This window comes from Lepisosteus oculatus, chromosome 4 (genome assembly GCF_040954835.1).
Source record: "Lepisosteus oculatus isolate fLepOcu1 chromosome 4, fLepOcu1.hap2, whole genome shotgun sequence".
Taxonomy (NCBI): Eukaryota; Metazoa; Chordata; class Actinopteri; order Semionotiformes; family Lepisosteidae; genus Lepisosteus; species Lepisosteus oculatus.
In genome coordinates this window covers 66,010,882-66,026,773 of record NC_090699.1, presented here as the reverse complement: position 1 = coordinate 66,026,773, position 15,892 = coordinate 66,010,882, and the positions used below count along the sequence as shown (strand labels likewise).

At 54.5% G+C, this 15,892-nt stretch overlaps 1 protein-coding gene across 4 annotated transcripts in view; it reads right to left on the bottom strand.

Moving 5' to 3' along the window:
- Positions 1 to 2,363: 2,363 nt before the first annotated feature.
- dnah1 (dynein, axonemal, heavy chain 1) overlaps positions 2,364 to 15,892 on the bottom strand; it is a 58,093-nt gene continuing 44,564 nt past the window's right edge. For 2 of the 4 annotated variants that reach the window (XR_011189507.1, XR_011189508.1), the window contains 19 exons: positions 15,696 to 15,845; positions 15,398 to 15,558; positions 14,793 to 15,018; positions 14,112 to 14,307; positions 13,361 to 13,512; positions 12,864 to 13,060; positions 12,345 to 12,489; positions 11,612 to 11,770; positions 11,040 to 11,171; positions 10,238 to 10,408; positions 9,674 to 9,853; positions 9,039 to 9,215; positions 7,783 to 7,953; positions 7,224 to 7,354; positions 6,184 to 6,328; positions 5,773 to 5,979; positions 5,440 to 5,674; positions 3,919 to 4,343; positions 2,737 to 2,822 (listed from right to left, as the gene is read on the bottom strand). Coding sequence is in view for 2 of the 4 variants with exons in the window: in XM_069189619.1 (XP_069045720.1) it covers positions 2,701 to 2,822; positions 5,440 to 5,674; positions 5,773 to 5,979; positions 6,184 to 6,328; positions 7,224 to 7,354; positions 7,783 to 7,953; positions 9,039 to 9,215; positions 9,674 to 9,853; positions 10,238 to 10,408; positions 11,040 to 11,171; positions 11,612 to 11,770; positions 12,345 to 12,489; positions 12,864 to 13,060; positions 13,361 to 13,512; positions 14,112 to 14,307; positions 14,793 to 15,018; positions 15,398 to 15,558; positions 15,696 to 15,845 (3,057 nt within the window). In the remaining 2 variants the exon portion in view is untranslated. Of the gene's footprint in view, positions 2,823 to 3,918; positions 4,344 to 5,439; positions 5,675 to 5,772; positions 5,980 to 6,183; positions 6,329 to 7,223; positions 7,355 to 7,782; positions 7,954 to 9,038; positions 9,216 to 9,673; positions 9,854 to 10,237; positions 10,409 to 11,039; positions 11,172 to 11,611; positions 11,771 to 12,344; positions 12,490 to 12,863; positions 13,061 to 13,360; positions 13,513 to 14,111; positions 14,308 to 14,792; positions 15,019 to 15,397; positions 15,559 to 15,695; positions 15,846 to 15,892 lie in introns of all 4 variants that reach the window. The other 2 variants (XM_069189619.1, XM_069189620.1) reach the window with 1 other exon arrangement.

Below are 15,892 nucleotides of genomic sequence, written 5' to 3'. Positions count from 1 at the left end.
CAGTGCTGTGGGGGCTGTGGTGGTGTGACTAACTGCAGGAACCTGCTCACTCACCCTGGAGCTGTGCAGCGGCCCCGGCGTTGTGCAACGGAGAGGTTAGTCATACTTACAGGCTGTGTTGCTTTCAACAAGCCTGGGGCAGGGACTCTTAGTCTTATGACGTCCAAACACACCGCAGGCCGAGAGGGTGTCAGAACTGGACTATGGAGTAGGCCAGAACCGGGCCTGTAGCTCTGCGCGGACACAGGGGCTCCTCCTGTTTGTTTTAAAGTGCTGACACCACACCTTGGGAGACCTGTGCAGGTGACATGCGGTGTACGCAGACGTCACAGCTGAGTTAAAAAGATGGAGTTGTGGGCTGTTTTTCTTCTTACTCTTGCCTAGCCACAGGGGGGTGCTGTTGCAGCAATCCAAACATATTTTGGCTTTCTCTAGCCCTCCCACACCTAGGCTAGTTGCTCCTCCACTGGAGAATCACTGTCTTAATCAATTAAGGGCATAGAGCTGACTTGAACCAAGCGACTGGACGACAGTGCTAAAATTGTTTTAAAAATAGCTACAACATTTACAACACCTGAATATCATGTGTAAAATAATCTGCTGTGCCTGTTATCCCACCCTTTCCCTAGTGCCTCAGCCTTGAGCAATGAGCTTTTCTTGTAAACGCTTTGTAAGACGTTACGCAAGCCTGTCATGCCAGGAAAGGAGGCTTTGAGCTGCAGCGAGTCAACACTGAGCTGGCACAGGCTGACATTCCTGGACAGATGACCCGAGGAGAAAAGAAAGTGCACTGTCATTCTGCACATCCACAGGAAGGAGGGAGACAAAAGGAGAAGCGGAACGCGTGTGTGGCCGAGCTGGCGCAGAGCTCGTTCAGGCCTGGCTGCTGTACTGCGGCAGTTTGCAGTTGCAAAGCCCAGGCCTGTGTCTCTGTTCCCTCAGCACTTCCAGGTCCCTCTGCTGGCGTCACGTCCCAGGAAACCTCACTTGAAATGAGCTTGCATTTTAAAACCAACTTACTGCCGTATTCGAATACAGAATGCACCATGTCTCCCTACTAGAATATCTAGGATTCTGTCATTTTGGCTGTTCTCTTCCAGCCTGTGAAAGAGGGACACTTTAAAGAATGGCAGCTTCCTGCTCCTCGCTCCCTCCCTCATCACAGCCCCAGCGCCAGAGGGCAGGAGGGACGATTACAGGGGCAGAGGAGCCCAGTGCTTCCAGAACAACTGGATCCACTGTTCTGGAACCCCTCCCTCCCCAAGCAGCACAGCTGGAGCATGAAGCAGAGTGGTACAGGACTGGGAGAGCAGAGCTCCTCGCCTCTGACCAGCCCTGGGCTCTGTAGCAAATCCAAACGCAAACGCAAACGCAAACACAGCCTTCCTGCACTATGACGACCGCGCACGGCGGCGTCTCTCTCGAACGTGTGGCAGGGCGAGGAAACCGATATCAGCTGGTGTTTGGTTGTCAGGGCTGCTGTCATGCGGGAAGGGCCTCAGTAATTTCCACTCCTTGCTCTTCGTGCTGTCTGACTGTAATTGGGTTTGTGGCAGTGGTGCGTGAGCAGCCCCAAGTGTCAGTAATCTAATTGTCCCGACTGGATCGAAGGTTAAATTGCAGATCTGGAATGGCCTAACGTAGCAGGAATTGTCTTAAAAGCAGAGGCTCTGCATAGACGAGAGGAGGGTGCCTTTCTCGAACAAAGAAAAAAGAAGAATGTAGATCTCCATATTGAGAAGACTCTCTGGTCACCTCTGGGGTAACAAGTACCACATGTCCATCCCCTTGTACTTTCCGAGAGTTGGCTCTTATTCCAGACCTGCTGGTGATAAACTGCAGCTGCAGAATAATTGCAGAAAATTTATTATAAACTTTTAAAAAAAACAGAGACACAAAGGAACTGCAGTTGGGGGGGAAGGTACTGCACACAGTACAAGCAGACAAAGTTACTGCCTCTGAATACTGGAATATAGAAGCTGTCAACACGCAGTTCCTAAAGCAGTTGTAGAATATCTTAGTAATTAATTTCCCCATCTGAAAAAGAATAATATTTATGAGATGTAAAATCTATTTGAATGATTCTGTCAGCTATAAATAAGACTAATGGTCAAAACACCAAACAGCAGCTGGAGTGACACAGCAGCCTGCGTGCCTGTAACAGGGGGCGCTGTGCCTCAGGCCTTGGGCTGCTGCTCACCTCAAGTGTCTTTCAGGACAGGGTAGCCGAAGTGCTTGAAGAGCAAACCAATGAGCTCAGCAGAGCTAAAAATAACGTCTTAGTATAGATGTCAGAAATACAGGCTGCTGGGCTGCAGTACACTGCAAACTCAGATTAACAAAAACAATAAAGTTACTGTACATCCTTTTGCAACAATTTATTGGTTTACAGTGCATAACAGTCTAGATTCCTCCTTTTTCCAACCTGGAAACCACAATGCTCTGTGCAAACACTGCCCAAAATACTATATTCTTTACAAATATTGGAATCTACAAAAGAAAACCCCAACTAAATAACCTGACGATAACCTTTATGTTTTTGCGTGTTTTAATGTTGGCACAAAAGCCCTCCTCATGCTGCCTCCCTTAATAAGCCCTGTATCTGAAACTTATTTAAATTGCTTCTGGCCGATAGGAAAACCAGTGGAGAGTGCAGAGTCTCTGCGCAGTGCTGCACAGGTGGGAGACGCGCTGATGGGTCTAGTAGTCCAGGGCACAGATGAGCGCCACCCCTCGCTTGATCCAGTGTCTTTGCAGTTTGTCGGTGGGCAGCTCCACTGCGATGACATAGTTGGTGGAATGACCAGTGGTGGACAGAGTCCCTGCAAGAGAAACAGGAGCAGCTCAGAGCAGAGGCCCTCAGGCCCAGGGGCTGAACTCAGTACAGAAACAACTGCCCACGACTTACAGAGTGTTAAAAGCAACTGACACATTTCAGATTTCCGATACATGACGGCACGGAGAGCACCATGAGATCATGCAGCTCCTTCCGGTTAGGCAGGGCTGCTTCAGGATCTCACTTCCAAGTGTGAAAGTAGATCCCAAGGCCCTCAGTGGGGGGAAGATGAGGGGTTGTTGCGACAGGAGAGAGGGAGAGAGAGGAGGAGTGAGAGAGACTCGAGGTCGAGGAGAAGGCCACTCCTGTTTTAGGAACACTCTTCAGTAGATTCATGGATTATGTCCACTGTTTTTTGAATGCAATTGCAACTTTTTAAAAGTGTCTTGTAATGTCCAGTTTTAGTTGTTTTTATTAATGTCAGGCAATGGCTACAGCTCTTGCCTGCGCGGCAGTGGGCACCCATCCTCTCAGAGCGGTGCTCAGAGTCCGGGGCAGGCCAGCACCGACCTGAGGAACGATGCAGCTCTCTCTGTGTCCAGGGGGGCCGCAGGGGTCACTGCTCTGCAGTAAGCCCTGGGTATCATGCCCTGGTCACCCGCAAACTGGCTCAGGCCCGAACCAGCTGTGTCTGGGTTACTGGGCTACACAGAAGCCGTCAGAGCAAGAATGTGGACGTGAAGCGGAAGAGAGAAACTGTTTTCTTTTTACTCAGAATATGTTTTCAAAGCTATAAAAAGAGTAGTAAAATTAGGACTGGAGAAAATGGGCTTTGAACATCATCCTCCAGCAGGTGAACTTGTGTGCAGGAAATCACAGAGAGAGGACCAAATGCAACAGGTCCTTTCTGAAGAGAAACTGACTCCACCTAGAAACCTTGTTCAATACATTGACTAGCAGACCATTTGAGAAAAGGGTTGTGTGTTTTTTTTTTTTACTTGAAAATTGAAAAATCTAAAATAGTAATATTGTCCATATTCCAGGGTCTGGGCAATGGGTCTCGCCATGCGTTCTGAATTTCCTCATGGCACGAGCGGCCGGAAAGGCCAGAAAAGGAAAGTGCAATTGAGCTGGGGTGGTACCTGCTGGCCAGCTGGGGTCGCCATGAAAACAGGCTAGCAGCAAGCGTGACCACACTCTTAAACACCTCCCGCTGTGGCGTAGCGTGGTGAGCACGCCAGGCTTGGTCCCTGCCGGTTCGTCCAGAGGCGACGGGGGCTTTCTGCTGGGCTGGGACCGGAGCCTGTGGGCTGCGACTCCACACAAATGGAAGTCTGGCTGCATTTTTCACAGACACACGCAGACACCTTGCGTAGGAATGCTGAACAAATAGCTGCTACAGAAGGTGCCCTTGACAGGCTGTGCATGAATGCTGCAAACAGCGGGCCTCTTTTATCTGGTCTCCCCACGGTTCTGATTGGGGGAGAGAGAGAGAGAGAGAGAGAGAGAGAGAGAGAGAGAGAGAGAGACAGAGAGGCTGTCTCCGCCTTGAGAAGCCGTGAGATAGCTGTGGAGAAAAAGCACAGTACTGTGACCCCGGCTGCTGTCCTCAGGCTCTGCTGCCTGAAGCGTTGAGCAATTTGTTATCTAAACTCACGACCAAAAACAACAGACAGGCAGACAGACGTGGTGGAAATTCAGAGCTCCTCTGGAGATGAGTCAGTATGTCAGCGCTCTCTTCCCACCCCAACAAACCTGAAGGACTGCCGAGAAAGTGATTTCGATCTTCGAGGGGCACTTGCACGATAATGAATAATTCTGATTTGTCTGCAGGTTTACAGTGTCCTCAGCAGGAGTGATGGCTTGAAACAGCGCTACCCCAGTTCAGGTCAGGAGCAGAGACCTCCCCACAGGCTGCTGCTCACATAGAGGCTTCTCCTTGGCTGCACTTGCCAATGCAACAGGACTGCTGGGGGGACTGGGACCTGCCCGGTCTGAGGCTCCAGTGGAATTTAACCAGGATGCTGGGGTTTCAGTGCAGTGGAATCTTTAAAGATCACACATAATCAGAAAATCAGTTCTGCTTCTCAATCCCCAAAAGCACAGCATCCCTGGGTTCTCTGGGCTAGAGGGGCAGAGCGCCACCTACTGGCCCAGCAGCACTGTTGTCCACAGGAACCCGATTCCCCACCCAAACTCAGGCTGGCCTGCCTTCCTCAGCTTCACAGAGATCCGTTTTCAAAGTGGACCAGCCTGATGGTACGGCTTTGCCTTTCGTGTTCTGTACCATAACCATGGGCGGTGTGGTGGCTCTGTGGCTGGGAGGTTGCCGGTTCAAATCCCGCGGCCGGCAGAGGAATCCTACTCCCTTGGGCCCCTGAGCAAGGCCCTTCACCCCAACTGCTCCAGGGGCGCCGCATAAATGACTGACCCTGCGCTCTGACCCCCAGCTTCTCTCTCCCCGTCTGTGTCTTTGAGTCTCACGGAGAACAAGCTGGGGTATGTGAAAAGACAAATTCCTAATGCAAGAAATTTGATATGGCCAATAAAGTGATCTGATCTTATAACTTGGCGATTTTACCGAACCCCTCTACGCTTCAGCCACTCCTTGCGCAGCCTAGACCAGGGCCCTCCGGTCACGGGCGGCAGAGGCCGACTCTGACCTGCGCGGGTGAGGGTCTTGTAGATGGGGCTGAGGTACACCCCCGTGCCGGGCGCCCTCCTGTGCGGCTCCGGTATGAGCCAGATCACCGCCATCTCGGTGTACAGCTCCTTGGGCCGGGACTCCGCCAGCTGGTGGGCCGCGGGGTCCCAGCGCGCCCCCTCCAGGAACAGCCCGTGGATGTAGCAGCCGATCTCGGGGCGCTGCTCCAGCTCGCTGGGGGTCTCCTTCATCACCTGTGGGGGGGGGGGGGGGTCCACACACAAACTGTGAGGGTGACGGTCTGCGGCCGGGACGCGTGCGCTGGAGCGACAGCAGCGGTGTGTAGACATGCCTTGAAGTCGAAGGAAATGGTGTCAATGGAGATGACGGACTTGCGGGCGAAGTTCTGCAGTGTCCCGGTCAGGAAGGCCTGCGGGAAGAAGAATCCGCTGATCCAGAAGACGGGAGGGATGCCCTCGGAGATCCATTTTTCCAAGAAGCTGATCCTCTGCAGCAGGTCTGACACCCAGGAGGCCAGGGGCTTCAGGGAGGGGTAAGCCTGCAGAGTGGAGCCGAGAGGGAGAGGCCTAAACACACTACACACTACACCTGAACACTCTCCCCCTGGGCCCCAGAGTTCAGTCTTTTCACTCTGATATTCTGAGGTTCTACTATGCGGTCAGACAAAGTTTCTGAGCTATGCCAGTCCTTGGCTAGAGAAGCACGGGGTCAGGGGTCAGGGGTCAGGGGTCAGGGGTCTTGCCTTGGCATTCCACATCTGTGGCACAGTGTTGTTGAAAAGGCTGTTGGCCATGAGTTCCAGCTCAGAGGACATCACCACCAGCCCCTTCAGAGCTTTCAGCAGGTCACTGAGGCTCTGAGCGATCACCCCCAGCAGGCGATTGTACCTGAGAAACAGAGAGGCCAGAGAGAGAGAATAAGCTGTAGGTCTTGCTTTAAGCCTTACACTCTCCTGTTCAAAGGCCTGACCAGAGGTCTCTGGATGGCCTGCTCTTTAGAACTACAGCAGTAAATGTGTACAGATAAAGCCTGATAAACCTCATACTGTAGCTCTGCTGAAATGAAATCCCACTCCCTCTACAGTACTTCCACACCTGGTGGAGGAGGTGGCAGCAGTGACTGATGCAATGGAGAGTAAGTTGCTATGCTGTGTCTATTTCTGCCGAGATGTGCCCTGCACCAGGCTGCTGTGTGGCTCAGCCAGTAAAAGGGCTCACCCCAGTCTTGAGCCACACAGCCCCGACATTGCCGGTCTGTACCTGCTGCATGTCAACCGACCTGACTTGACTGAGCATGTGACGGAGATAAGTGTGCATTCTGGCAACTAATAGAAAAAATAACAATCCTTATACTTATATACAGTGTAACGCTTTTCTGGACACTCCACTCAAAGCACTTTACAGGTAATCTCCACCAGCACCGAAGTTACAGCCCACCTGGATGATGCAACAGCAGCCAGAGTGCTCCAGGACACTCCCCACACACCAGCTCTCAGTGGGTACAAGCCAGTTCAGAGAAGGGGATTATTAGGAGGCCATGACTGGTAAAGGCCAGGGGGAAATTTGGCCAGGACGCCAGGGTTACACCCCTACTCTATTTTCGAGAAACGTCCTGGGATTTTCAATGACCACAGAGAGTCAGGACCTCGGTTTTACGTCTCATCCAAAGGAAGGTGCCTTTTTACAGTACAGTGTCCCCGTCACCATACTGGGGCATTAGGACCCACACAGACACTGCCTACAGCAGTTGTTTCCAGGGGCCCTAGCAGGGGCTGTGTCTCACCTGATGACCTCCTGGATCAGCACAGTGTTCATAGACTCCTCATACAGGACAGGGTACCTCCTGGTCACCTCCTGCACGTCAATGGGCTGGGGCACCTTCTCTGCGATCCCACCCACGATCTCCTCCACGATCTGAGGAGAGAGGAGACGCTCTGATCCCACGCAGATTCCTGGCTCAGTAGCCCTCGTTCAGGCAGAGGAGAGACAGCCCGTTCTGAAACATTCCCTTTTACTCACACTGCAGGGCTTCTGCACTACAGCAGGAGGACAGGTGAATCCTGCTTATCAATCAATGAATTAATGCAGGTTTTTTTTTACCCTGAGTGTGTCAGATCACCATGCCAGATGATCTCATTGTCAGTGTTTATGTTTCATAGTGTCTTTTCATCTTAAAGTCCTTTCCCACAAATGGTCACCCCCAGTTTCTCCACTATCCCCTTGCAGGGATCCCCAGTTTCTCCCCTCTACCAAGGCAATGTCCCCCAGTTTCTCCACTATCCCAGGGCAATGACCTCCCAGTTTCTCCCCTGTCCTATTACAGGGACCCCCCAGGCCCCCACCTCCTCCCGGGCCTTGCCCCCGCTGGTCGAGGCTCTGGGCTGCAGCTGCAGCACAGCTCCCAGCAGCGCAAAGGTCTCGTTCTGGGCGAAGGTGATGTTGGCGTTGTCGTGGAGGCCGAAGATCTCGGGAGTGTCGTTGATGGGCAGGCTCCTGATGTACTCCAAATAACCCTGCAGCAGGACAGAGGGGGGCAGCAGAGAGAGGCGGGGAGATGTGGGTGTGGCTGAGCAGAAGTAAAGGCAGAATGGAGGTGTCCCTGGAGCTCCAAGTGTGACAGTGTAGCTGTGCGGAGGAGGTTGTGGGTCAGAGAGCGCTGGATGTGACAGTGTAGCTGTGTTCACACACTGAGGAGGTTGTGGGTCAGAGAGTGCTGGGGGTGACAGTGTAGCTGTGTTCACACACTGAGGAGGTTGTGGGTCAGAGAGCGCTGGGGGTGACAGTGTAGCTGTGCTGTGCTCACACACTGAGGAGGTTGTGGGTCAGAGAGCGCTGGGGGTTACAGTGTAGCTGTGTTCACACACTGAGGAGGTTGTGGGTCAGAGAGTGCTGGGGGTGACAGTGTAGCTGTGCTGTGCTCACACACGTAGGAGGTTGTGGGTCAGAGAGGGCTGGGGGTGACAGTGTAGCTGTGTTCACACACTGAGGAGGTTGTGGGTCAGAGAGCGCTGGGGGTGACAGTGTAGCTGTGCTGTGCTCACACACTGAGGAGGTTGTGGGTCAGAGAGTGCTGGGGGTGACAGTGTAGCTGTGCTGTGCTCACACACTGAGGAGGTTGTGGGTCAGAGAGTGCTGGGGGTGACAGTGTAGCTGTGTTCACACACTGAGGAGGTTGTGGGTCAGAGAGCGCTGGGGGTGACAGTGTAGCTGTGCTGTGCTCACACACTGAGGAGGTTGTGGGTCAGAGAGTGCTGGGGGTGACAGTGTAGCTGTGTTCACACACTGAGGAGGTTGTGGGTCAGAGAGCGCTGGGGGTGACAGTGTAGCTGTGTTCACACACTGAGGAGGTTGTGGGTCAGAGAGCGCTGGGGGTGACAGTGTAGCTGTGTTCACACACTGAGGAGGTTGTGGGTCAGAGAGTGCTGGGGGTGACAGTGTAGCTGTGTTCACACACTGAGGAGGTTGTGGGTCAGAGAGTGCTGGGGGTGACAGTGTAGCTGTGTTCACACACTGAGGAGGTTGTGGGTCAGAGAGTGCTGGGGGTGACAGTGTAGCTGTGTTCACACACTGAGGAGGTTGTGGGTCAGAGATCACTCACGCCCAGGTTCAAGGTGGTGCTAATCTGGCAGTAGATGCCGGACTGGGAGTAGGCGTGCTCCTCGTTCAGCACGGCAGGGCAGTAGAAATCCTGCAGGATGTTGAGGATGCAGCGACGGTCCCAGTCATCCGTCACACGTCCCCCGTAGTTTATCTCCCCGGCTGTGTACTGCAGCACCTGGAGAACAAGGGGAAGCACGCAAGCAAGAGAGTCAACAGTTGGTCGCCACTATCCACACAGTGCATATAACTGCAAATAAGATAAGATACTGGGTATATCACGCACATACTGTATCTGTACTGTCCCCAATCCACTGTTTGGTTACTGCCAGCATTGTTTTCTAATGTTTCTGTTTAATACAACACTGCTTAAAGCACTGAAAAATAATCTCACTGATCACATAGAGCTAGTCTGCATGTGTGATGCATAATATGACCTGTTCTTCCTAAGATTTAATTAATTCATTCTCAGAAGGAGAATTCTGAGTGAGACAGATTATCTGGAGGGTATGAGGCAGTGCCTGGGCTGCTCTCCATCAATATCACGTCATGTGTTAATGGCCGGTCAGTGCTGCAGGACTGAGGGACCGGGCAGAGAGGTGACTGATGCCTGCTCATCCTGCAGGGCCGCCGCACCTTGTAGGGGATATCCTGGTACTCGTCCAGGAACATCTTCAGCTGGCTGATGCAGATGCGCAGGTCCCCGTCGGTGAACTCGTACGGGATGTTGAACCCCAGGGGGCCGAACTTCCTGCGCTCCAGGGCGTTGCCATGGAACAGGCAGAGCGACAGCAGCAGGGACTTGAACTCGCCCACCTGCAGAGGAGACACAGCGTCAGCCGAGACGGTCGCTCGGCGCGAGGGCCGACAAAGCACAGGGTGAGCCGGAGCAAAGCAGACGTCCGGGGCAGCAGCTGCAGCGCGCAAGTGCCACACCGTTTCATCAAAAAAACGGAGCAGGAACAGAATCGTGCAGTGGGAACAGTAGCACAGCCCAGCAGGAAGGGAGTGAAGGAGGCAGGGAGTGTGTGAGCATTGTGAGATAAGGGCTGGGATCTGACTGAAGAAGCAGAGAGCAAGAGAGACACGGAGAGAGAGGGAAGGAAGAGGGGGCAGTGGAGAGGGGCAGGACAATGGGGTGATCCATGTGGCTGGAGCAGGGGACCCCGAGAGAGCTCCTGCTCTCTGAGCGCGCCCCACCTTGGAGCAGGAGCCGAGGAAGTCGTCCGTCAGGCTGAGGTAGGACTTCAGCAGGTTGGCCTTGATGCCGCGGGGGGGCTCGATGGTCATCTTGGAGCCGTTCTGCAGGATGGACACTGGGAACTTGTTACTGGGAAGACTGGTCAGCCACAGGCGGAAATCCCGGTGCACCTGGAATCAGAGATCGGGGGGAAGGCACAGTCACTAGGGTCTTGTCTGCTCTTCATTTTTAATTGGAACCGGCTGTTTCTCACACACTGGAGCTGCCAGTGGCTAACAGCTCAGCTTACTGGTATCCCTCCTCTATGAACCAAGGGGATCAAGGGCAATGTGTGCTTTCCTATAAGACCCGCCCTGTCAGAATCCTCTGCCACTGTCAGGCTGTGAGTCCCTCAGTGCCAGGAGAGGCAGTTTTCATCGGGGGCAGGTGGACTGGCACAGGCTCACAGTCACATGGGTCATCGCAGGCCCGGCCCTGCTGACCGGCAGAACAAGGATGGCCTGGCTGACCTTGCCACTGTGCTCCACTGTCTGGACAATTCTGGCCAGGTTGGGGTTGTCCTACACTGGTGATGTCTGGTACATAGGGCTCAGTCTGCTCACTGAACGGGCATTGCAGCGTCCTACAAAGTGTGCTTCCCACACTGGTTTCTGTCTCCTGCTATAGTTGGATGCCATAAGGAGCAAGGTATATGTTCTACTCTGGAGACAATAAGGCTGTGCCTGCTTGTGTGTCTGCAGGTCGGTCTGCACATCAGAGCATGCTTCAGCCTGTCCACCTGGCCCCCTGTCTGCGCCTCACCTTGTCGATGTCAATGGTCTCAATGAGCCTCTCTAGTGAGGGCATCCAGCTGGGCGCCAGGTGGCAGTTCTGGAAGAAGATCCACTTTCCTCTCTCCATGGCGCTGTGCATCATCGTCTCTGCCCGCGGGCCCTGCACACCAAATATCACAACCATGATAAGAACAATATGACCACGCCCTTGGTGCTGGGTACAAGGGGCTCACATCTCCCTCACAGAGTGCAGGAGGAGCTGTCAGAGCCCTCTGTACGCAAGCACAGCGACGTCACTTTCTTTCACACTGTGAAGCACAGCCCCGGGCTGTGGCAGGAATAACACTGTCAGACACAAAAGCTTTTATCAGCAGTCCATCACCTGCAGCTGGGAAAGGAGAAAGCCCGTCATTTTCAATGGCTTTACCCTTGCTTTGCCCTAACAGAGGGCTGCATCCAGTCCAGAAAGCACCCGGACAATTCATAACCGGAGATGTTGTGACAGAAACAAAACATACAAGATTCTGTTCTGTCCTGTTCTGTCTCGGGAGCAGGTGGTTCGGAGGATGTGGGTCAAGCAGGACTTTTCCCAGTTCTCACCTGGCCCTGCCCCAGGGAGATGGCGTTCAGCTTCTTGGAGAACTTCATGGCCTCGGCGAACTTGTAGAGGTCGGCGGCGGGGTCGGTCCCGGGGGAGAGCACGAAGATCAGAGGGGTGGAGGGGGACGACTCCCTGAACACGGCCGAGAGGTCCGCCGTCTGCAGCAGAGGAGGAGACCAAGGAAGAGGGTGAAGGGGGCGATGAGGGAGGGTCGCTCGTCAGAGAAAAGAAGACTCGATCAATAACACGACCGGAGTGAGCGGCAATCGTGGGCCTCCCAGCTCTCAGAAGACCACTGATTGCTAACAAACTGTCACTCAGCAGTCCTCTCTGTTCCAAGGGAGCCATGTAGACCAGGGGGTTAAACATCGGTATCAACAGAGACACTGCAGAGTCACTGACTGCAGGACCTTGGTTTGTGTCTCTCCTGAAGGACCTAACTCTGCTGCTTCAGACATGACGCACAGGGCGTCCTTGGTAGGGCCAAGACTCAGAAAACAACCCTTCAGTGTGATCACTGATGGATGGCTCTTGCAGTCACCAAAAATCCTTTCCCAGTGCATCGCATGACTCAGCGAGACACATCACAACTCGGCTCGACTCAGCACAATTCTGCATGGGGCAGCTCACCTCAGCACCACAGCATTATTCATTATTCACTCATCTCAGCTCAGCATGACTGAGTGTGACTCAGCTCGACCCGGCGCGTGGCCAGCGGAGTGGGGAGCGCACCTGCGGCTCGATGAATCGCTGCCCCAGGTGGGCCGACACGAAGTCCTGCATCCCGAGGGTCAGGCAGTCGGCACGCAGGCAGCGCAGGACCAGCAGCTTCTGGAAAGAGTCCAGCCGGGAGTCCCACTCGGCAGGCAGCGCCTCCCTAGGAGAACACAGAGCCACATGGGTGCGGGATGAGAACCGCTCCCTCAAGGTCAAGAATGAAGATACTAGAGGCTTGTTGACGTTTGTTACCAGCCAGGCATTTAAATAATGTGCAGGTCAGCCAGTGATCATGAGATTTGTATTCATCAGGAACTTTCCAGGAACTTTCCAAGCCCGGAACAGACGTGACTCATACGTTCACATTCTGCTCCCGGACTTGGCAGGTTTAAGGGGGTGTGCTTGGAAACGAGCCTGAGGGAGGCTGGCTTTAAGGGAATTCACCCAGCAAGCCAGCACACAAAGCTTCAGCTTTCGCCAGAGCTGGGCGTTTTAATCGATCACACCACAGCACATCCTGTGCGGGCGGCGCACCTGTGTGGCTCCGCGCTGTCGAAGATCCTCTTGAAGCCCTCCAGGTTGTGCGTGAAGCTCTCGGCGAAGTCGGAGAAGCTGCTCAGCGCCGACAGCCCCAGGACGTCCTGCCAGGCGCGCTCCGACAGCCAGTCCGCCACCGGCTTGGGAGTTTGGCCCTGCACGGTCCCGCCGGACAGCAGGTAGCGCCACTCCACCTGGGGCCCGGAGCAGACAAGCAGGAGTCAAGGCAGGTGCAATACAGGCCTACCAGTCTGTTCACACGAGATGCCTGATTACACATAAAGTGTCACGGAGCACGGAGCCTAGGGGATTTCACAGGCTTCACAGCTCATAGCCAGGTTCAGCTGATCAGACATCACTCTTCTGTTAGTCTGGACAGCTCTGGAGGGAAGAGCCACGCAGAGCCTGCAGGGATGGAGCAGGGGACGGGTGCAGAGGAAGAGGAAGGATGGGGAAGGGCAGTGTTTTGGGACAAGCAGACGGACGGGTCTCACCATATCGATTTTGTCTTCGTTCGTCATGATGCGGGCGCACAGCAGGAAGGCGAACATAAGCTTGTGCTTCTCGAACAGGCTGCGGCAGACGTTGCTGTACAGGCTGAAGGTGAAGAACTCGTTGATGTTGACGATCCTCTTCTCCACCGTGTCTGAAACGCAGGGCCAGGTCAGGAGAGGGGGAAGCGCAAATCGGATAAGGAAAGAAAGAGCAAAGTGCTAACAGATCGCACTGTAGCTCAGAAGGGATCCTGATGTGTTCTTGTAATTTTACTCTCAAACTCAGGAAACTCACACTGATATTTGTGCCTTGCAGCCTGAATCATCTGCTGAGGATGAGAACAGAGTCACTCTGTCTCCTGTTTCATGTAACCTCTGACACAGCCCTCACAGCCTGACACTGCTGAGACTCAGTGTCAGAGAGCACCGTTTCCACCCAGACTTTATACTGCCATCACATGCACATTATTAGCCTCAGCTTATTAAACCGATTAAAGACTTATTAAACACACTTATCTGTGGGCAACAGTACATTAACAAGAATGAGATCTGAAAGTAAGCCGAGATTAACTCATTTTTTAAAGATGGCAGGAACGTACTGTATGTATAAATAAACTCAATAAATCCTTTTTTGCATGTTGAGCTCTTAGATGTTTAAAGGTTTCATTAGCACTTCACTGCACTTGTGCGTATGACAAACTGAACCGAACCGAAGGTGTGTTAGAATGCCGAACGGCGGAGAAGTGCGCACCGGCTCTCTCGGAGTTGGCGATGCCGGCCATGAAGATGCCCAGGAACCACTCCAGGGAGTACTGGTACATGGGGTCGACGCCGGCCAGGTCCGAGACGCAGAAGAACAGGATCTGCGTGCGCACGGCGACGGGCACGTACTGCAGGCGCGTGGCGTCGATGTCCCGCTCCGTCTGCTCCGCTGCCGTCACCTTGGCCTGCAGGAGGCGGCCGGCGCAGGTCAGTCCCACCCTGGCGGGCCCAGTCACTGGGCAGCACCGAGCGCCGCTCGTGGGGAAACACAGTGGGAGACTGCGGGGGGGGGGGCTCTGCAACTTTCTGAGCCCAGTGATCAATAAAAACCTATCTGTCATCTAGCTACAGACACGAGAGAAGAATTCCAACTGATGTATGCAAACTGCGCTTTCGTGACGCGTCCTATAGCATCGAACATTTCATGATCTCTTGATTTTCGGCCTGTGTGATGACTTCTGTGAAAAAGGACGGGGAAAACCGAGAAAGAGCAAGCACTCGCAAACACGCTCTGCTCTGCAAGCGCAGGAGCTGTAACCTCTGGTGTTTCCCTCTGGATGAGGCACGGAGCGTGAGTCCGGTGTCCGGGTGGGCGTTGGGACCGTCGCACTGTGGCGCGGGCAGCGCAGGACAGAGTGGCACAGAGTGTAGCGCGCGGAGCGTGGCGCACCTTGATTTCTCCGGCCTTGACCTTGGACGCCCCCAGCACCTTGATGAGCTCCTCATCGTCCACGGGGTTGCCCTCGGAGGAGCTCAGCCGGAACAGGATCTGGTCCTCGATCTCCTTCAGCTCCTGCCGCATGCGGGCGTTGCTGACGATCAGCTGGTTCTTGGCCTCCTCCAGGTCGGGCCTCTCCTCGGCCACCACGCGGCCCAGCAGCTGGTCCTCCAGCCCACTGCCCGAGACAGGGGGAGCCCGCTTACAGGAGCAATCTCTGAGTGCTAGACCTTCTCTGTATCTTTACTGTGCGGGTCCGCGATAAGAGCTCTCTACAGCGCAGTAGAGACCGAGACAAAACCATCTGAGAAGAAACTAAACCCACCATGCAACGCGGGGAAATGGAAACCACAGACTGGACTCTGATGTTCAGCGTTGGTGTCTGAGAATAGTAAATCGGTAAGCAACTGGACCTCCACCACCCAATAACCACACCCATGCGGGCTGGAATGACATCACCTTCTGGATGAAAGGAGCGCAGTGACCTCAGGGAGGTGAGCCCAGCCCTGGGACGAGGCGCATGGGAAGGAGCAGGCTGAGGGGCTGGGAGCCCTTACCTGGGAGAGAGTGTGAAGTTGATGAGCGTGACCTTGGTGGATATCTCGGGGGAGTAGTGGGGGTTGGGCAGCTTGGTGGTGATGTACATCTGGAAGTCGTTGTGGTACGGGATCACGGTGTCGCCCAGCCTCAGCACGGTGGTGCCCTGCTGCTTGTAGGTCTGCGGAGCACAAAACACCCAGACCCGCGCTGCTGAGCCGGGCTGCAGGCAGCCGCCTCGCGGATCTCTGCACCCGGCGGGAGCCAGTAAGAGCCGGGCGTGCTCTACAGCGGGGGCGGCCAGTCGGCGGCTCTGACCTGCCGCAGCAGCACGGGCTCCAGCGCGGGGTCCAGCTCCTCCCCCACGTTCTCCAGCAGGCAGGGCTTCCCGAAGCGGATGGCGTTCTCCAGGCTGCGCAGGAAGTCCCGGTCGCTCAGCTTCAGCACGTCCAGGCCGCTGTCCTTCCTCTGAAGCCGCGCGCCGCCGCCGCACACACACGCGCACACACACGGGC